Source organism: Furipterus horrens, unplaced genomic scaffold (assembly GCF_987537825.1).
Source record: "Furipterus horrens unplaced genomic scaffold, mFurHor1.1.pri manual_scaffold_1, whole genome shotgun sequence".
Lineage (NCBI taxonomy): Eukaryota > Metazoa > Chordata > Mammalia > Chiroptera > Furipteridae > Furipterus > Furipterus horrens.
In genome coordinates, this window is record NW_028327171.1 from 215928794 (window position 1) to 215948235 (window position 19442).

Here is a 19442-nt window from a genome sequence, read left to right on the forward strand (position 1 = left end):
AACAAAACAAAACAAAAACCCCACAAAACTAAAGAAATGAGAGATGTCCTTAAATTCAATTTCCAACCCTCACCTTTAGTTCATTCAGCACAGTGTTAGGTCATCTGGATATTTACACTTTAAAATGCAATGACCTGAATAATTCATCGTACAAGCCAGATTTTACACTGCACATTTTTATTTTAATAATCTAATGAGGTTTTTTTCATAACTGTAAGCAGAACTCACCTAAACACTGTGACCTTTCATCAAGTAACGAGGGAGTGGCGGGAAACCGTTTTGTTTAAGGCTTCACAATTTCCAAAGTCTTAGCCGGAAAAGCACGTGGGTGAGCGGAGCGCGCAGGGACCTGGAGCGCCCCCTGCGGGCCGTGTGACTAGTGGCATCGGCTGCAGAGCTGGTTCCGGGGAGTCGGGGGGTGGGGGGTGGATGCCCGCGGAGCTCCCCTTCATCGCGGAATGACCGGGCCGAGACGTCTTTTTCATGCCTGCAGTTGCACAAGGAAAAGATTCCCAATTTCTTTTCATTATAAACGTCTAGACCACAAGAGAAGCCCTTGTCACAAACGAAGGTAAGAACTTCAGACCTCCATGATTGCCCAAGGTGTTAAATACTACCCGGACTTGGGCAGGAAAATAGGAAACTCACCTCGACTCCCTTTAGACCCACGAGGTGCCTCCTGACTCTGACTCACCCTGAGCAGGGCCAGAAAGCGGATGGGAAAGAAACCCTTTGACCGCTGAGCTGGAGGGGCGTGCGCGCACCGCCGAGCTCGCCACGGCCTCTGCTGCGCCGTCTGCGCAAAGGGTGGGAACCCCGGCCCTCTCCCACCAGCGGCCCGACGACGTCCCTATAACGCGAATAATTAACACTGGGCTGTGCCAAGTCACGGAACTCGCTCTCGTAGCGCTCCGGGAGGGCGCGCGGCCCAGAGAGAGGTCCGGAGGGCAGCTCCGCCAGCAGGCCCGCCATCCCGGGCGTCGGGGTGCAGGGTGGGCGCGGGGCCGCCAGGGGCGCCAGCCTGTGCGCTCGGAGTGAGAATGCAGCCTCTGATCACTGGCTCTCGAGCGTCTGAAAACAAACCGCAGGCCGCCGACCGAGCTGGACGCGGTCTCGTATTCAACAGCGCGCGGGGCTCCTGGGAGGACAGGGGCCGAAGCCCCGCGCCGCGGGCGCAAACGGGGGCTCAGACGGACCCCGGGGCGCTCATCTGCCGTCGCGCCCGGACCACGGTGAGCGTCGGAAGGCGCAAGGCACGGCCTTCCCAGAGAAGTGATTGCCGAGTCATTTTGGATTATTTTATTTTAAATAAAAGATATGTTTAGGTGCTAAACAAACCTCAGATACATTCCTCTTTTTGGGGGGAAAGGTAACCAGCGCACTTCGGCTTCTTGCTTCACCCCAAACTGCGTCTCCCCAGGGTCCCACCCAGACCCCGCGGGGCGAGTTTTAAACCCCTCGGGGGCACCGCGGGCGGACGCCGCTGGGAGGAGGAGGGGACGCGAGCTGCGGCCGAGGACCCGGGGCTGACCCGCCCCCACCCCGCGCCTCGGCTTTCAACGCAGGACTTCAGTTCAAGCGCGCCCCCTGCGGGGCGCCGTCGGGACCGGCCCCTCCGAGCCGAAGAGCCGGTCTTGCCCGACCACGGCCGAGCGGCCACGCGCCCAGGTCCCCGCGGTGACCTGGCCCGCGCGCTCCCCGGCTTCCGGTCGCTGAGTAGCCGGGGCCTCGTTTCGTCGTTTCGAGTCCAGGGGGAGCGCTTTTACTCCCGCTCAGCTTTAATTTTTTTGGGGGGTGGGACAAACATTTCCAAGTTTAATGTGGCCCAATTATCTCGTTCGCACGACTTAAAACGTTTCTCTTGAACTCATTTCAATCTAGTAAATATGCTTCGGCAAGGAGCTAATTTCTCAGGGATGGCTTCGCCTCAACATTTGCATATAGAACGGGTTGGGAGCCGGCCAGTCTCCGGGCGCGCGGGTCGCGGGCAGCTAGGCCTCCTCCTCCGGGGGGGACGCCTGGGTTTGTCCGGAAGGCGGAGGCCCGCGACGGCGCCCTGGGGCGGGTGGGGGGCGAGCGACAGGGGGGATGGGCACCGCGGCACCGAGGAGGGAGCAGGCCCTCCGCGTCCCCCACCCCGAGGCCCCGCCTGGCTCTTATCCCGGGGAGGGTCGCCCCCCGGAGCCACATGGGCGCGAGCGTCTGGGGGCGCCTCTATCCCCAAGTGCGTTTATTAAATCGTGTCTGGAGACAGATGGACGTGGATACAGGAGAGAAAATCGCAGCGCCCGGTCGAGCAATCTTCTGGCTTTAAATTCCGAATAAAAGTCTCGAATATTCCCGGGTCAGGGGGCACCGTCTCATTAAAACCGCTCGCGTCTCGAAACTGCAATGCAGACATTAAAGTGCAGTATTTTTCAATTAGAGCTGACGAATTCAATCAAAATTCCATAGATTAGGATGAAATGAGGCATGGGTCATTTACAGGGGAATTTAATTGCCGAGCCATTAGACAAATAGTATATTTGCCATTCCCGCGTTATCCATCATTTTCGACATCAATACCGGGGCTGCGTCTCCCCGTCCCGCAGCCGCCCGGCGTCGGCTGTAAACTCTCCCTTCTCGGTATCTTCTGATTATATCTGATTTCATTTAGGGCCACGGGGGATTATAAATGTTCACGCAATCAAGTTCATTAGGACTTCAAATCGCATTTCTGATTGGGATCGCTCTGCCGCTGTCCTCCGTGCGCCTTTCAAACCCCGGGACGAGGCTTTCAAAAACATCTTTTTGAATTTAAAGCTTCGCATCCCTTTGTCTTCCGACGCACCCCCACCTCGAGCGCCTCCGGCCTGCTTCTCGGGGGAGCAGCCCTGAGACCCGCTGCGCCGAGAGCGGGGCTGGGGGGAGGTGGGGTGGACCCCCGCCGTCTCCAGGCGCGAAGGAAACGGGCGCCCCTGCCACGCCGAGACCCACCCCACAGCGCGGGGTCGAGAACCCACGACAGAATGGGGCGCTTAGGATCCGGAGGACTGAGCCGAGCTCGGGGGTCGGTCCCTGCGTGCTCTCAGATCGCGGGTGTGTGTGTGTTGATCATAGATCTCCGCCACCCCCACCCCCACCCCCCCGCCGGGCACCCTGGAGTCCGGTGGCTGCAGGCCTCTGAGCAGCGACTGGGATGGACCCTGGGGATTGATGGCGGCGACCCCCTTCGGGGCTGGCCCCTTTCCCTCCAGAGACGGGGTGGGGGGCGGAACCCAGCGGAGCAATGCTCTCTTCCTGTTAGCAAACCCCAGAAACAAAGAACAGACTCTTCTGGGGCGAGCCGACAAGAAAGGCTCAAGATATCCCTTCCAGCACAGTTGAAAAATAATAGCTTAATATTAACTGCTTCTCATAAAAATATACTTTCACAGAGATACAGTTACAAGAAGAAAATCCTCATTTTACCCTCGTACTCGGTGTTCATCCCTGTTAGCTGCCTCAGTAATTTAATTGGAATGAAACGTGAGAAATGTGTCATTTCTGAAGCATTTATGCATCGCTTCCTAGAAATCTCATTGTGTTAACTAGGAGCCTACTGCGTTCTGTTTAGAACCCATAATCACATTTTTATGTGTCTGTATTACGAGTTAATGTGACCTCCTGTCTTTAGCAGATTAAAAAAAATGTTCTCTTTCCCTGACATCTGCATCCGACTCTGGGCTGCAGGAAGATGCGGGAGCCCTGTTCCCCAAGGTTCTCCAAACTTACCAACTTAAGAGCCGGGGAAAAGCCACGCGCACGGAAACCCGCCCACCGAATGAATAATTACACACCGAATTAAAACCCTGCATTAAACACAGTCGACAGCCAACACCGCATTCTCAATCATGTTTATTGCTTACAAATTGCATCACAAAGAAATCTACTCTTTTTATTGGAGCGATTAAGCAGGGCGCTAGGGCTGCAGAAGTACTTTCTGGAAGATTAGATGCAAGCGGAAAGCCCGGCTAGTTCCATCGCAGCGGTGACCGTGTCGTTTTGCTACAGAACACGTTCCACACACACATGAGGACTGGGCTGTCATTACAGCAGCATACAGGAGTCAACTTAAAATAACATTTATTTATAAACACGTGGCCTGTGAAATGTGCATATTTAATACAAAGGAGGCAATTCCATAGTCAATATTTTAATTACTCAGGTTTTATTATAGCAGCACAGTACTATACGATACGTCACGACCCTATAGTTCTTTGCCCCTCCTCCGCCTTCGCATGTGAGCTAAAAGGCTGTTTTCCCTGATTCTGGAGTGAGCAGGTGGGGGAACGCGGGCCAGGCGTTTGCTTCGGGCGCCACCTGCAGGACTCGGAAAATCCGTTTCGGTCCTGCGATCCTCCGCGGGGCTCTGGAAATTGAACCTCAGGCTTATTTTAGCAATTTAATGAAATTCCTGTGTGTTTTAAACTAGAAAGATGCTGGCAAGCTCAAGGAAAATCCTGGGTTTTAAGAAGCATATTCAGGTCCAAACAGAAGATGCCGTATTGACCACAGGCGAGGCTCTGGGGCTTCTGAATATCCCAAGCGCACAGAGCACATTTGATGGAGGGGTAGTTTATTCTTCGAGCCACGGAGTGAGAGAGGCCATGGCCCCGCTTTGTCCCTTGGTCCTTGGGCAGCCCCGGAGAGGCGAGGAGCGGCGACTGAGCTCCCGGGCGCACGCCAGCCCGTTCTCCAAGCCCGGGCTTTACAGCATTTCCGTAGAGGGCTGGCTGTTCCCTGCCAGAGTCCAACAGCCTCCCAATCCATGTGTGACGTCAAAAGGTGCTTTCAGAGACAGGAAGTGTGACGATCAGATTATGTACAGTTACCGGGGTTAGCACATGATTCTCTTCAAGAGTCACTGCTTTTGATTTTCTGCAAAACAAGCTGAGTTGGTGATCATCATGTAACGTAAAATTAAACAGACGCAAACATGCTAAAAGGGGAGGCCCAAGGCTGTGCTCAGAAGTTTAAACGGGAGATGCCACAGGGTGCCCCGTCCATGTACTGACTGCCTGGCGGCCGTCCCGCTGTGCTGGGGACATGTCAGCCTGTCCCGGGGTACAGGCAGGATGGAGGGGGCCGGGCCCCGGCTGGAGGAGAATGTCACTTGGGTATCTGGGAATTCTCTGTGGTCAGATGACAAGTCGTACAGTCAAAGATAGTCAATAAAAGTGGGAGGGAAAAGATCCCTCTGCTACGTTTTTTTTTTTAGTAGAAACAACATTTACCCTTTGGTTCCCTTCGGAATCTTGAGCCACATGAATGCATCTTTAAAAGCTACATTTGAAAGGAAAGACAGCAACTTAGGTCTTATGGAACTGAGGTTACGGAGTACGCGCAACAGGAGAGGTGATGATGTCCGCTATGAGCTGTAAGAGAACAGAAAACAGCTTTAGACCCTTGAACAAAAGAAATGCCAAGGTGCGTTTTGCTCACTGGAGAATGTCTTTCGGAAGTTTGGGTCGACTGCCTTTCCTCTCCCCGCCCCCCCGCCCCCGCAGTTCCTTCCCCTCCTTTCCTCAGCCCCGTCTCTTAGCCTTGCCCTTCTCTTCCTGGCCCCCAACCCCCCCTTTTCTTTTTCTTATCTTTGTGGAATGGTGCAACCCCCTTAATTTTAGAACTTTCTAATACACGCAGCACAGATCACACTTAGACACAGTCATCGAAACCACACATTTGTGACGGCTATTTTTTGATTAATAAAGCAAATTGCTAGCAGTCACTAAATTCTGAAAAACTAATAATGGATTAGTATTCATCAGATTTTTAGGAATACAAAGGTAACATGTTTTCAAAGAGTTCTTTGTTCTAGGACTCTAAAAACATTTGAAATTTAATGCATTTCAGAAAAAGAGCCAAACTGCTTCCTAAGGCAAGGCGAGGGACGGGGTGGCTGAAGGTGGGGGGTCGGGGGGCGGTCAGGCCTGCGTGTTTACGATTCTGACAGCCGCATCCAGCGAGGACAGGGTGGCTCAGGGCTGTGGCTGCCTTTTTAAAAAAAAAGATTTTATTTATTTATTTTTAGAGAGGGGGGAGGGAGGAAGAGAGGGAGAGAAACATTAGTGTGCAGTTGCCTCTTGTGCGCCCCCAACTGGGGACCTGGCCCACACCCCAGGACTGTGCCCTGACCGGGAATCGAACAGGCGACCCTTCGGTTCACAGGCCAGCGCTCCATCCACTGAGCCACACCCACCGGGGCTGTGGCTGCATTTTTAAGCTCCTGGCCCTTTTATCTGTTCTCATAAGTAACCCCACTTTGCTTTTCCCTGCTCTACAGTCTTTATCCAAATATCAGACTATTTTCTTCTTCTAATAATAAAACAATAATAACAGAAGGAACAACTTATTGGGGTCCTTCTCTGGGCTGGCTGTGGGATGGGAGGTGACCAGGAGGGAGGTGTCACCCAAGCTGGGGTTCAAAGGCACCGGTGCCTTCCCTTTCCAGGCGAGCGCGTTGTCTAGGTCAGGTGCGCTGTCCTGTCTCCACGGGCCGAGGTGGGTGGTCCGCTGAGGGCCCTGGGGGCCGCTGCCCTGTCCCTCGCCCCCTTGCAGCCCCTCTGTGTTGAAATCTGACCGTCCGCCGAGGCTCGGCCCGACCACCCCCGTCACCCCATGGTGGCCTCGCCCCAGCTGGCTTCGCTCCCAGTGCCCCGCGCCGCGTGGCAGTGGAGGCCTGCCCCCCTCGGGGGCCAGTAAGGGGGCCGCGCGTTAAAACACGGTGTTGACCAGGAAACTCGCGGTCAGGTAAGGCCAGCAGGTCAGGAGGCGCCTGCCGCTGGAAATAGTTTATTGCTCACGGCTCCCAGGAGAGGGGTCATGTCTCCCCATGGTGGCCGCACGGGGAAGGCCCGGGTTTGGTCAGAGGTGCTGGGGGCGTGGGGGCGAGAGACCTGACTGGGGTCCTGGGGAAGGAGCGGGCGACGCAGGGCAGACAGGCGTGGGACTGGCTAAGCTGAATAACTCCGGGCTCTGGCGCAGCGGCTGTCCCTGTCGTCTGGTGCCTGGTCGTGGGGCGGCTGGTGTCTGGGGCACGAGCACCCTAATAAAGGAGGGGCTGGGGTGGCTGATTTGCATTCACAGAGCATGCTGGCTGGCAATCGTCTGCTGTCTTAGGGACTGGTGACCTGGGTGAGGGGCAGTCTCTGCAGTCAGCAAGGCCCGAGCAAGCAAAGCACCAGGATCCAGAAAACGCAGGCCTGGGTGCTGCCGTCCGGCCCGTCAGAACACCTCTCGCGACGGGTGCTGGGCTGAGCTGACGGCAGCCTCTGCCGGCCCGTGGCTTCCCGGACCCCGCACTAGCGCCGGGTCAGCCGGGCTTTGCTGAGAATGTCAGACGGGAGACCCCCAGGGGGGAAAACGCCCGGCCCACAGCCCCTCCAGCGTCCTTCCGGGGAGCCCCGGGCCGCCCTGCGCTGGGAAGCACCAGTGGGCTCCTGGGTAGGAGGTTTGTTATGGAAGCGTGTCCTCCTCCATAGGCACGTCTGTCATGTTTCGGGGACCGTCTTTCCAGGCGGCCGGGCTCGCAGGGACGGGTAGGGCATGTTCCCCGAGGCAGAGGGTCTGAAGCCTGGGGCAGCATGTACGCCACTCAGTCCTGCCGGGCAGGGGACTAACCTCGGGAAAACAGGCCAAGCCTTCAGTTCAGCCTCGGTGGACGGGCCCTGTGACACAAGTGCTGCGTGGGTCACCCTGGCACCCTCGGAGGCAACCCGGAGGGGCAGGGGCTGCTACCCGCCACTGCATTCCCGGTGAACTGAACCTGAAGGTCCCGCCCGCCCCATCCCAGTGCTCTCACCACCGCAGGGCCAGGACGAGACCGAGGACAAGTCCAGGTGCTCTGCTGCTCAGTGCAAAACGCCCTCTGGCTCCAAAAGCAGGTAGCTCTGCAAGGACGCCGGCAGGGGCAGCCGGGGCACGAGGCGGGCGCAGTCCTTGCCGAGGCGGCCGCGGAGCGCACAGCGGCAGAGGTGCTGCAGGCGGCGCGGGCTGCCGGCCATGGCGAAGAGGGACTGGTAGAAAGGCTGGTGCGCCTGGGGAGGACGGCAGGTGACATCAGCCCTTGCCCACGGACCCCCAGCCGCGTGTCCCCTCGCTGGAAGACACTGAGGTCCCTCTCCGGGGCTGCCTGGTGACACTGCTTGGTGGCACGTGCCCTCCCCTGTGGCCCGCACTTCCCTCCAGCATGGCTCCTGCCCAGGCCCGGAGAATGTGTGGGAGATTCCATGCGACAGAGGTCGCCTGCTTGAGTTCCACTCTGCCCCGCTCCTTTGCACAGCACGACATCTGCTGAGCAGTAATGAGCACAGGACTCGGGCAATGAGGGGAAATTTTCTAGAGGTTTCTGGAAAGAAATGCTCCTTCTTAACTGAGTCACCTGTGGACGGCGCCGGACATGGCCGAAGCCGACACGCCGGAGCCAGAGCCCGAGGACTCAGGGGCTCGGACGCCCACCCTGGCCTGCACGCCGGGTCCCTGAGCCCTGCCGTTCCTCAGGCCAGCGTGGGTCTGTCTGTGCTCTGTGTGGCTGACTGCACCCCAGCTCTAACACGGGCTCTTGGCTGGGTGGCTGCTGAGCCCCCCGAAGGGAAACAGCAATACTGGAAGGTGCCCCCCAGGTCCCCTCCTCGCTCCTTCTCCAGAGGCTCTCTCCTTACCTGGGAGCTAGCGCGGACCTCCTCACAGGGGTGGCCAGACACAGAGGACAAGGGACAAGGCCGTGCTAGAGCGGACGGAGGGCGGCGCCCTCACCTGAAACGCCTCCTCGGGAACTGCCGCCCTCCAGGACTCGGACACGCGGAGCTGCGGGTAGGCATTGAAAAGGACCTCGATGACCCCGGGGGCCGGCGCACACGTCCTCAGCACCTGGTGGGAAGCGGGGACACCGAGTTCAGGCTGGCGGCACTTGGGGCCCAAGTGTGGAAACGGTGGGGACGTGGAGGTGGGTCTGCCCCCCACTCCAGTCTGTGGGACCCCACCATCCTCAGTCCTGCTGGGGCCAGTGGCGACCACAGGCGCACACAGCCAGGCTGTGGTGGGCGCAGCAGTGACCCCGCAGAGAAGCAGAGGCGGCGTGGCCGGAGGGCCCGTCTGGCCGGCCGCCCAAGTCCGGGCCTAGCGCCCTGCATTCCGGTTCCAGGGGACCTGCGGATGCCTCTGGGGAGCTGCGCAGAGACAGCGACGAGGCTGTGCCGGGAGCAGGCCTGGCCCAGGAATGGCGTTCCCAGCTCCTCACCTCCGTTTCCTAATGTGCCAGGACACTGGGGAACCAAAACTGCTTTGCTGGCGAGTTTCCTCTCTACTTGGCTTTTCCTTTTTATGTTCGCTGTCCTCACTGTCAAAGGGCTCCTGGCTCATGATTTGCAAATTTAAAGCTCATCAGCATCGTAAAGATGGGGGCGCTTGGCTTTTAAAAAATAAGCTTGTCTGTTACAGAGAACTTTGAATGGACACAGAACTGGACCCAAAGGTATGAAAACCCCCACGTGGCCACCGGTAACTCGCGGTGAACCCTGCCCACCCACACCCGCAGCCCATCGCCCTAGTGTTATTTTAAAGCAAGTTCAGTGCTGTCATTTCACCTGCCAGAATTGCATTGTGCCTCTTAGAGGAAACACCAGCCCAGAATCACTCCAGCCCCTAAGGGATTAACTAGAGTTTCTTAGTATCGGGCAGTCAACACTTAAATTCACAAATTTCTCTTAAACGCCGTTATATAAAAATAGTCTGTTGGAATAAGAATCAAAGCACACGTGGGATCCGTTGATATGATGTAGTTTTAGTTTGTTCGTTTTTTTTTCTCTTGTGTGAGTTATTTCTTGAAGAAACTAGGTTACCTGTCCCGCAGCGTGTCTCCCTGCATGCGTTCCGCGCACTGTGTCCCTGTGGGTTTGGGGACACGCCGCTCCTCCCCTGCTTTCTGTAAATAATAGCTGGAAGCCCTGTCACATTCGGAGCTGACCCTGGGGAGGGGCAGGGAAACCTCACAGTTCTCTGCTTCTGAGGCTTGAGATTGACCAAGTGTTGTAAAATCGTTCTTTGTATATTTTGGGGTTGAGCAAACCGAGTTTAAGCACGTGTTCCAAGGCCAGGCAGCAGGCCCCGACGGCAGACTGCACAGCGGTAGCCGGCCCGGCTCGCACGCTGCCCGCGGGGCTCCCTGAGCCCAGACAGAAGAGCATCGACGTCACTGCCCCCTTACAGTCTGTCTGGGTTCTTTCTCACCTGGAACCCCTTTAAAATACGGAAAACCAAATAAAACGTTCATATTTCTTTGTTCAGATATAAGCCCTATTAACATTTTGTGTACACTGATGTTTCATGCACTTAGGCAAAACATTAATATATGCAACAAAAAAAGGGCGAACACTTGGCATATTATTTTGAAACTTGATTTTTGTAGACTTGAAATAGATGGTGAACAAAAATTTTAAGTGGGTATCATTTGAGTGGCAGTATAATATTTTATCTTATGACTGCAGCATCTCGTAGTCAGTGAACTAACTGCAGTGAGGTGATATTTAAACAATGAACATTCTTGATCATAATTCTACGTCCTTCCGCCCCTACCCTTCTTGAGTAATAATTTTGTCCCCTTCCTACCTTGAATTCCTGGAAATAGAAGTGTAGGACAAAGGGTAGGTACAGTTTAAAGCTTTGAAAACATATTTTCAAATTGTGTGTAAATTGCTATATTTCTTGAAGAATTGAGTATGAGGGTGCCTCCTTCTTCCTGCCCAAATCAACTCATTAATTATTTAAGTTTGAGCCCCAGCCAGTGCGGCTCAGTTGATCAGGCATCATCCTGCAAACCGGAAGGCTGCCAGTTCGATTCCTGGTCAGGGCACAGGCCTGGGTTGCGGATTCAGTCCCCAGTCAGGGTGTCTGTGGAAGGCAGCCCATCAATGTCTCTCTCCTTCTTTCTCTCCCTCCCTTCCCCTCGCTCTAAAATAAAATAACTGAATAAATAATTAAAAAATAAGCTTGATAGGTACAATATGGAATATTTACACTTGTTTTAGTTGATGATTTGTCTTTCTTCTTTTCTGAATTGCTACATTATGTCTTTTGCTCATTTTTTCTGGTGTGTTCATTGTTTTCATTGATTTGTAAGTACATTTTATTTATAAAGGCTGTTTTTCAGGTAGACAGTCATTTTTGCAAATAATGGTATTTTCTCCTCCTTAATATTCGTATTTCTTATTTACTTTTCTTGTCTTATTACATTAGCTAGAGCTTCAAAGTTCAACATTAGACAATATTGATAGTAGGCATCATAAGCTTATTCTTAAGTTTTTAAAAATGATTTTATTTATTTTTAGAGAGGAGAAAGGAGGGAGAAAGAGAGGGAGAGAAACATCAATGTGTGGTTGCCTCTCACATGCACCCCCAACTGGGGACCTGGCCCACAACCTAGGCACGTGCCCTGACTGGGAATCGAACCAGCGACCCTTCGGTTCTCAGGCTGGTATTCAATCCAGTGGGCCACACCAGCCAGGGCTTATTCTTAATTTTAATAGGATTGTCTCTAATGATTCACCATAAATATAATCTTAGATATTAGTTTCAGATACTCTGTTCAAAATTAAGGAAATGTCTTTCTATTCCTAGGTTACTATAAATTTTAGGGTTTAATTTTATTTTTGCCTTTTTTAAGCCAGGTTGATACTAAAAGATTTTCTAATATGGACCCACTTTTGCTTTCATAAAACAGACTTTATTTGGCTATTCTTCTAAGTAAAATGGCAGATTTAATTTACTAAGATTTTGGTATCTCTTTTAATAATGAAATTTGGTTAAGAGTTTTAGTTTTTTGGGCTGTTCTGTCAGGTTTTAATATCGTTTTCTGTTAACTTAGTAAAACTCTCTGAGAACATGTCTTTCTTTTGAGGACGCTGAAAGGGTTGGAAAAGCAGGTCCCTACTGAGTTACGAAGGCACGCTTGCCCTCGCACGGGACCTTGCCTGAGCCTGTCATTTAGTTGTAGGCAATCATTTAATATTTTCAATCTCCCCCCGGTTCCTGGCATATTTTGTCTTCATTCCTTCTTGAATCAGTGTTGTTAATCCGTATTTTCCTGGGAAACAACCTTCACTGTGCATGTATCCGTCCGGGGTCCAGGAGGGAAGAGGTGGCCTGTCCGACATGGGACGATTTCAGGAACGTTTACTGATACAGGGGCTGCTGAGCCCTGTGGGGGTGCAGGGGACCACCAGGGACAGCCATGAAGGTGGCGCTGGTTGCAACGCCACGTCCATCCCTGGGACAGAGGGGCCGGTGGGGTGGGCTATCCTACTGGGGCAGTGCTCCTTGGTGGGGGACACACAGCCAGCCTGAGGCGGACAGGGGGCCAAGTGGGTACTCTCTGAGCTCACTCTCTTCCCCTCCCTCCTGCCACTGGGAGACGGCCCTGGCCAAACCCAGCAAAGCGGGGGCAGCAGCCTCGTGGGGGTGTCCACCTATCTGGACGGGAGAGAGCTCCTGTCTGTATCTTCTCGGGAAATAATTTTGGTATCTGCATTCAGTTTTACAACGTGCCTTACAATTATTTAAATAGGCTCTCTTGTAACTGGCTTGCATGCTCACCACCTGTGTGCTAAGCCAGTCAGCCCACAGTGTCCCTCACGCTCTGACCAGAAGCCAGGGAGTGTGTCAGCTGTGTGCTCAGTGGCGAGCCCTGCCTTCGTAGAACTTCACTGTCCCGGTGACACGGTCCCAAATGCTAATAAATAAGACCCAGGGGACGCAGCCCGGGGGCCGCGGAACCACAGGGGCCAGAAATGGGGTGGTGAGTGGCTCAGGGAAAGATTTCTGGGACAAGTGACATTCAAGCTAAGACCTGACTGTGGAGGGGGAGTGACGAAAGGTACGGAGAGCTCTGGGGGCGAGTGTTCTCGGCGGAGAAAACCTCTAACAAGCTGGGGAGGTGAGAGGGGCCGAGCACTGTCCTCCGGGGCACGGGCTGACACCGGCGCTGACCCCCGAGGCTGCAGGGCACAGTGGCTTCAGGTCACGAAGAGCGGTGTTGCTGTGAGGAGGGGGCTGGACTTCATCTGGAGGGCGACCCTGAAGGGTTATGAGCGCAGAAGTGACAGGACCAGATTTTAGCTTAGACGTGTCACTGTGGCCGCCATGCTGAGAAGAGCTTCGAGGGGCCGTTGCTGGAGGCAGAGAGCCGGGTGAGGAGGACGTTCCTGCCATCTAGGGGAGAGGCGGTCGTGGCCTAGCCTCGGGGGCGGGCACACAGGGTGGGAAGCGGGGAGCGATTCTGAGAGCTGTTTAATTTAGGAGGCAGAGGGAGAGAGTCTGTCGATGGATTTCCCGTCCCTGACATGGCCTTTCCCGCACCGCTTTGTCCGATGGAGCGTGGCCACCACGCCCAGCGCGGCCCGTGGCCCCAGTGCTCTGCGTCCAGGGTCTGGCCGCGCCCAGTGGCCTCGGGCAGCAGCAGCCACGTCTGACACAGTTACTGTGTCCTCCACTTCGACACAGTCTTCACTTGGCTTCCACAAGCCACGCTCTCCTTGGTGGCCTTCCCGACTCTCCATCTTCCGGCTGTTGGAACAACCCTGCATTCTGTCCTGATTCTTTCTTTTTTAAATCCGCAGCTGAGGATATGCTTTATTGATGTGAGACAGAGAGAGAAACATCGATTGGCTGCCTCTCGGATGCGCCCAACCGGGGACCAAACCCGCAACCTAGTTATGTGCCCCGACCGAGGATCGAACCCACAACCTTGCAGTGTTCGGGACGATGCTCCCACCAGCTGAGCCGCCGAGCGGAGGCCAGTCCTCAATCTTCTATTGCTCTCACTCCCTGGGTGTGCACTCCACGTCCAGTTTCCTGGCTTTCCATACCACCCCCATGCCACGGACCCTCCAGGAGTGTCTCTAGGCTGGTCACACCACAGGCTTGGCCACCCCCCTGCCGGCTGGGTGTCTCCACGTGGCCGCACCTCACACTGAACATACCAACGCCAGACTCCAGAGCCTCCTGCAGACCCTGAACTTTCTCTGCCCACAGCCTTGGCCACCTCTGCTGAGAGTCCCCGCTGCCGCGTCTCCCCCTCTCACCGCTCACGCCCCGCCTACCAGGAGGTCCCGTTGGCCCCACCTCCCTCCGCTGTGCCGCCGCGTCCTCACACCGGCCGGGCGAGTCTCCTGACCTGTCTGCTCACTCCCAGTCTCCTCCTGCTCATGTGTTTCTCAGCCTGGAAACCAGAAGACCCTTACAAATGTCAGCCAGGTCACGTCGAAAGGCATGACGACACCTGGACCTGCCATCCTCAGGGCCCCTCGCCGACCTCCCCGATCTCGGCTCCTGCCACTGTCTCTCCCTCTCTCCCCGCTCAGCCCTGCTCCGGCCACAGGGCCACAGGCTGGCTGCTCGTCCCCTGGTTCTGCCTCTCTCCAGTCCTTCCTCCAAGGTCACCCACCCCGGTCACCCCTCTTAGAGCTGCGACTGCCTCTTGCCCGCTGCTTCTCCCCAGAGTCCCTATCACTTTATTGGTCTCTTTACTGCATTCCCTGTTTACTGTCTGTCTTTCCCATGAGACTGTAAGCCCCACTCATACAGCTGATCGCTCAATAAATGTCTGTGGAATAAATCAATCGAATAAATAAAAGCATGTACTTCCCCCCTTCCACATAACGCCTTAGGAAGCCTTGTCTTATGAACTCTTGATACCGAAGTGCCGTTCTTTCTCCGTCCAAACGAAAGCTGCCCTGGCTGAGCCTAGAGTGCCAGTGTTCAAACTTCTCCTTTAAAACCTGTAGGTGGTATTTCCTTGTCTTAGGACATCATTGCCGCAGAGAAACCTGAGTCCAGCCTGACTTTCACTCCTGTACGAATAACCTGTTTTCTGCTTGGATATGTTGCAAGATTTTTCCATGCCTTGTTTACTTTAAAAATTTCATTTATTCATTTATTTTTACTTTTAATTACAGTTGGCAGAGAACATTAGTTTCAGATGTACAACACAGGGATTGAACATTTATGTACCTTACGAACTACCACGCCTTTCAAGAACACTTTGGCTAGAATGCATGTAGGCAGGTGTCTGCCACCACGGGCTTGCAGAGAACACCCACGCAGCTTCTCGAGGGTGAGCCTTCCAGTGCAGCCAGATTTGCTTCCGTGACGTCTGTGAGGATGATTTCTGATCCACTGTGCAGGCTCTCCTCTGGTACTTACACCGCGGGTCTGCGGGTTGGCCCCGGACCCTCTGTCGCGGTGACCATCGACTTCTCTTTTAGTTTCTTGGCTTTTTTTCCTTTTGCATTTAAGCAGAGATCAAAACAAATTTATTTTATCCTCACCCAAGGACATTTTTAAATTGCTTTTAGAGAGGAAGGGGGAGAGAGAAGCATCAATGTGAGAGAGAAATATTGATTGGTTGCCTCCCATAAGGACCCAGACTGGGGATTGAACCTGCAACCTAGGTATGTGCCCTGACCAGGAATTGAACCCCCAACCTTCAAGGCAAGAAGAGCTTTTAACTTTAGTCCTTTGTCATGAGTATTGGAGTTGATTTCCCAGCACCCCACATGCTTAGATGACTCCAGTCATGGCAATTCCAACCTTTTTGTCATTTACGGGTGTGGGGCAGGGCCAGCTTCAGCCACTGGGGCCAGGGAAGCACAAGGAAGGACTTTCGAAGGGAAACGACTTCTGGGGAAAAGCGACGGTTCAGCTCACTTCTTGCTGGAAGTGTCTTGTGACCAGGGGAGGGGCAGTTTTGAGGGCAAAGCTGGTCACTGAGGTTGGAAAGCACCGGGTTCCGTGACTGTCACAGAGTCAGGCTGAAGCGGGCTTCAGGGACGGGGAGAGACCACGTGAACACAGGAGACCGAGCAGAGGGAGCGCCGGGCAGGTGTGTGCCTCGGCCTCATCCCGCCCCCCAGGGGGCTCCTGACGTGTTGGTATTTCTGGCCAACACAAGCCACATTAACATGCGTTTCCTGGGGTACGGCCGTCTCTCTGATGCCAGTCACCCTTGTTTGGTGTTGGGGGAAACCGCGCCATTAAGGCAGGGTTCACCCTGGGCCCCAGGTGGAGCCTGGTGACAGACAGCCGGTACCCCAGGGAGTGCCTGCCCCCCCCCCCCGCCCCCCTCAGGCCACTGCCAGTGTCCAGCCGCCCTCTGATTAGCCCGCTCGCTTCTCTCTCTCAGAGAGGACGTTGAAGGCTTCCCAGTGGCCGCCTGCAACAGGAAGGGCTCCCTGTACGCCCCCCCACCCCGCCAGCTACCCTCCCCCAGCTATCGCGCCCCTCCCCCGGGCCCCTCCCCCCCGGGTCACAGACTGTGACAAAGCCTTATTGCCTGTCTCTGGGAATTCATTTCCTGTCTCTCTTCGGTTCCACCTCTCTGGGGTCCCCGGGCCCTCCCCACGCCCTCAGCGCTGTGCCCCTCACGTCTGCCAGGCAGCTGGCTGCCTTCATTATTTTTACGCCAGCACAGTTTAAAAATCTCCGCTGCCTCCTTGCTGTCTGCGGAGGAGCGGCTGCCACATTACTCTGACATGCTGATGTCATTAGAGTCCACGCGCACTCTCTCCGGCTAATGAGGCGGCAGAAAGAAAATTAAGGGGAAAAATCACACAGGGCACATTGCTCTGTATGTAGACGGAGAAATAAAACGAGCAAGACAAACAGAGGCCTGCTATTTATGAGCGCTCCCCCCTCCGCCCCCGGGGACAGGGCGCACACGCGAGCCGAGGAGACAGGCGATGGAGTCCTGGGTTTTGACTATTGCTACCCCAGCATTTGTCCCCTAAAAATCTGGCGTCGTGGGAGCAGTGTGAAGTCACTGTACCTAATTCTGTAATTAGGCAAAAAGAAAACACGTACAAACTTTATGTCCATATTTCCAGACGTCCGTATGCCCAGAAGCTGAGGCAAGACCAGAGCTCTGCAGACGTGTCTGGGGTCTGTCCCTCTGGCCATCAGCCGCCATTGTCCCTCTGTCTGTAGCCCTCGCCTGGACTGTCACCAGGCCCCCACCCCAGCGTGCTCTCGCACTTGAGCGGAGAAATCACTTCCTGTCACGTCTCTGCTTAGAAGGATCTCCTAGATTCCCCATTGTTCTCGAGACAAAGGCTCAGACCCTGAACAAGGGCCCTGGCCCCGTGTCACCTGGCTCCCTTGCTGCTCCCTCTCCAGCTACCGGGCCACCTCTCCACTTCCCGCGTGGGGCGCTCTTTCTGCCCCAGGACATCTGCCTAGACAGCTCCTTTTGGCCTGGAATTTCCTCCCCTCTTCACACGGCTAAGGCTTCGGCCTCCAGATCTGGGCCCACTCACATGTGCTTGGGGGTGCCTGTGACCCCTCCCTCAAGCCAGTGTTCGGCACTGACAAGGTGTGGAGGGCCTTTGCCCTGCACCTGCTGTCGCCGCAGCCGCATCACATGGGTGTGCGGGGCCGTCTTACCCTCCTGGGGGGCGATGCCTTAACCACACGACCTGAGTGCAGATGAAAAATGCTCAAGGAAGGGGGTCCCCTTATGTATTGAGGGGCCCATAAAGCTCGCCTCATCTTTGGAGAGGTGAGTCAAGGGGGCTCCCAAACGCTGCCCGCAGACGCGCGAGGCAGGACAGGGCAGCCCAGGACGTGGGGCTCCCCCTTGTAGCTCTGACCGTGGGCGGCCAGGTCACGTCTCAGAGAAGGGCCAGACTTGCCCTCCCGCACCATCGGGGCTCCGGCGCTCTGTGAGGGGCCCCGGCCTGAAATGTGCTCCTCCAAGATGCGGGGCGAGGAAAGCGGTACCCCAGTGTGAACAGGAAACACGGGGCTTGGTGACCGTCCATGAATCCGGCTCTGGTGGGGAGAGGGAGGCGCGTGCAGACCCCTTACTGCAGACCAGGCATCCAGCCCAGCCCGTCAGCCAGTGGCCGTGGCAGGGCGCGCTGGGACCCAGGTTCATCTGGTTCTCTGCCTCCCCGCCCCCCACGTCTGCTCTCCTCCAGGTCGGCCCCACAGGCCCCGACCACTTTCAGAATCCAAGCCCGGCGACCGCCGGCCACCGCGCCCCCATCCCCGGCTCTGGTGTTAACTAGAGGTCAGCCAGGCACAAAGGCCTGGCATTGTCAACACGCTTGTTTCCCGAGCAGCGGTGCCGCTTTGATTCCCGCCGCAGAGCACTGTCCTCGGCGCGGACGGATGCTTGGAGTCCGCCTGCCACGGCGACGATGCCTTTGTCTGGGCAGGAGGGAACTGTGATTTCTATCATGCGCTCGCTGTGAAACCTTTTGCCTCAGTAATTCTGAGCTCCGTGGGTGTCTCTTTACATCTATTTCAAGTGCGGCTGTGGCCCACGGACCACGTGCTCTGTGACATGCCCAGGCCTCTGTGTCCCCTTGCCACGGTGCGGAGTCTCGCCCGCGGTGCAGCTTTGTGGCCCGGTTCATGCGTCTGCTGTGCGCACCACGGGGCTGCTGAGCAGAGCTGGTCTGTCCCTTTGATGTCAGGTGCGATGATTAGACCCCTTCGCCAGTGGAACGCGCAGGTGGCCCGGTTGGAGGAAGAGGCTGCGGCCGGACTTCCAGAGCGTGCGCCCCGGCTGTCCTGGGCCCGGGCTGGGACATCACAGGCACTCATTTCTCAGCTCAGAGGACGCGCAGCGTGTTAAACGCAGTCCGTCCGCACCCTGCTCCCGGCCAGGGGTCCCATGGGCGCCCCCCAGAGGTGCGGTCGGCCTCAGCACAGAGGACAAACTCAAATCCCCATTTCCAGGGCTTTAACCTAACTGCAGGCCGCGCGCCCTGGAGTCACCAGGATGCCCTTCATTCCTCAGCGAGGACTGGGGTGGGCAGGGCCGGCTCTGCGCCCGTGCAGGGGAGGAAATGGTGGTGGGCAATGCTTTTTGGTGAACGCCTCAAAGTACCAAGAGTTCTCGCGGAAACTCCAATGCCCCCCACAATTTCTGGGAGAGTCATCGTCACTTCTCATGGCCTTTTGTCCCCCGCTATAGGGAACTGCCCCCCCCCCCCCCCCCCGCACCTAAATCCAACTTGTGCCTCCACTCACCAGGCTCCGTCCCTGTGTGGCTGACATAGGGTGAGGCCCCTGGAGTCCCAGAGGGGAAGGCACTGTGCCTTGCCCCGCACACCAGGGTCCACGTAGGGTCACTCCCCCAGCCTTGGAGACCGTTCAGGCATTCAGGCGCTGGAGGTCCTGTCCCCAGGGAAGGCGCCTAAGGGGCTACACCTAAGGCCTGGAGACCTGGGCCCATCCGCTCACACAGAATGACTTCAAGGCCAACAAAGGACTATTTCTAGTCACTATGGACACATACTGACCCCTTTTTTTCTTTAAAATAATTCGCCCTGGGTACTTTTCACTGGTGGCCCATCTTGTCCAGCCCGTCTCCTTTCCCTTTGTGGAGGAAAGGGGGGCCACCTACGACACCTGATGAGCTCCGG

The 19442-nt window shown here is 55.7% G+C and overlaps 1 protein-coding gene across 1 annotated transcript in view; it reads right to left on the bottom strand.

The window, feature by feature from the left end:
- Positions 1-4337: 4337 nt before the first annotated feature.
- The window catches only part of ASB18 (ankyrin repeat and SOCS box containing 18), a 47259-nt gene continuing 32154 nt past the window's right edge, over positions 4338-19442 (bottom strand). Inside the window, exons 5-7 of the mRNA XM_090269584.1 lie at positions 8776-8889; positions 7823-8057; positions 4338-5396 (exon numbers count right to left, since the gene is read on the bottom strand). Of these exons, the coding sequence (XP_090125710.1) occupies positions 7872-8057; positions 8776-8889 (300 nt within the window). The 3' untranslated portion in view covers positions 4338-5396; positions 7823-7871. The remainder of the gene's footprint in view (positions 5397-7822; positions 8058-8775; positions 8890-19442) is intronic.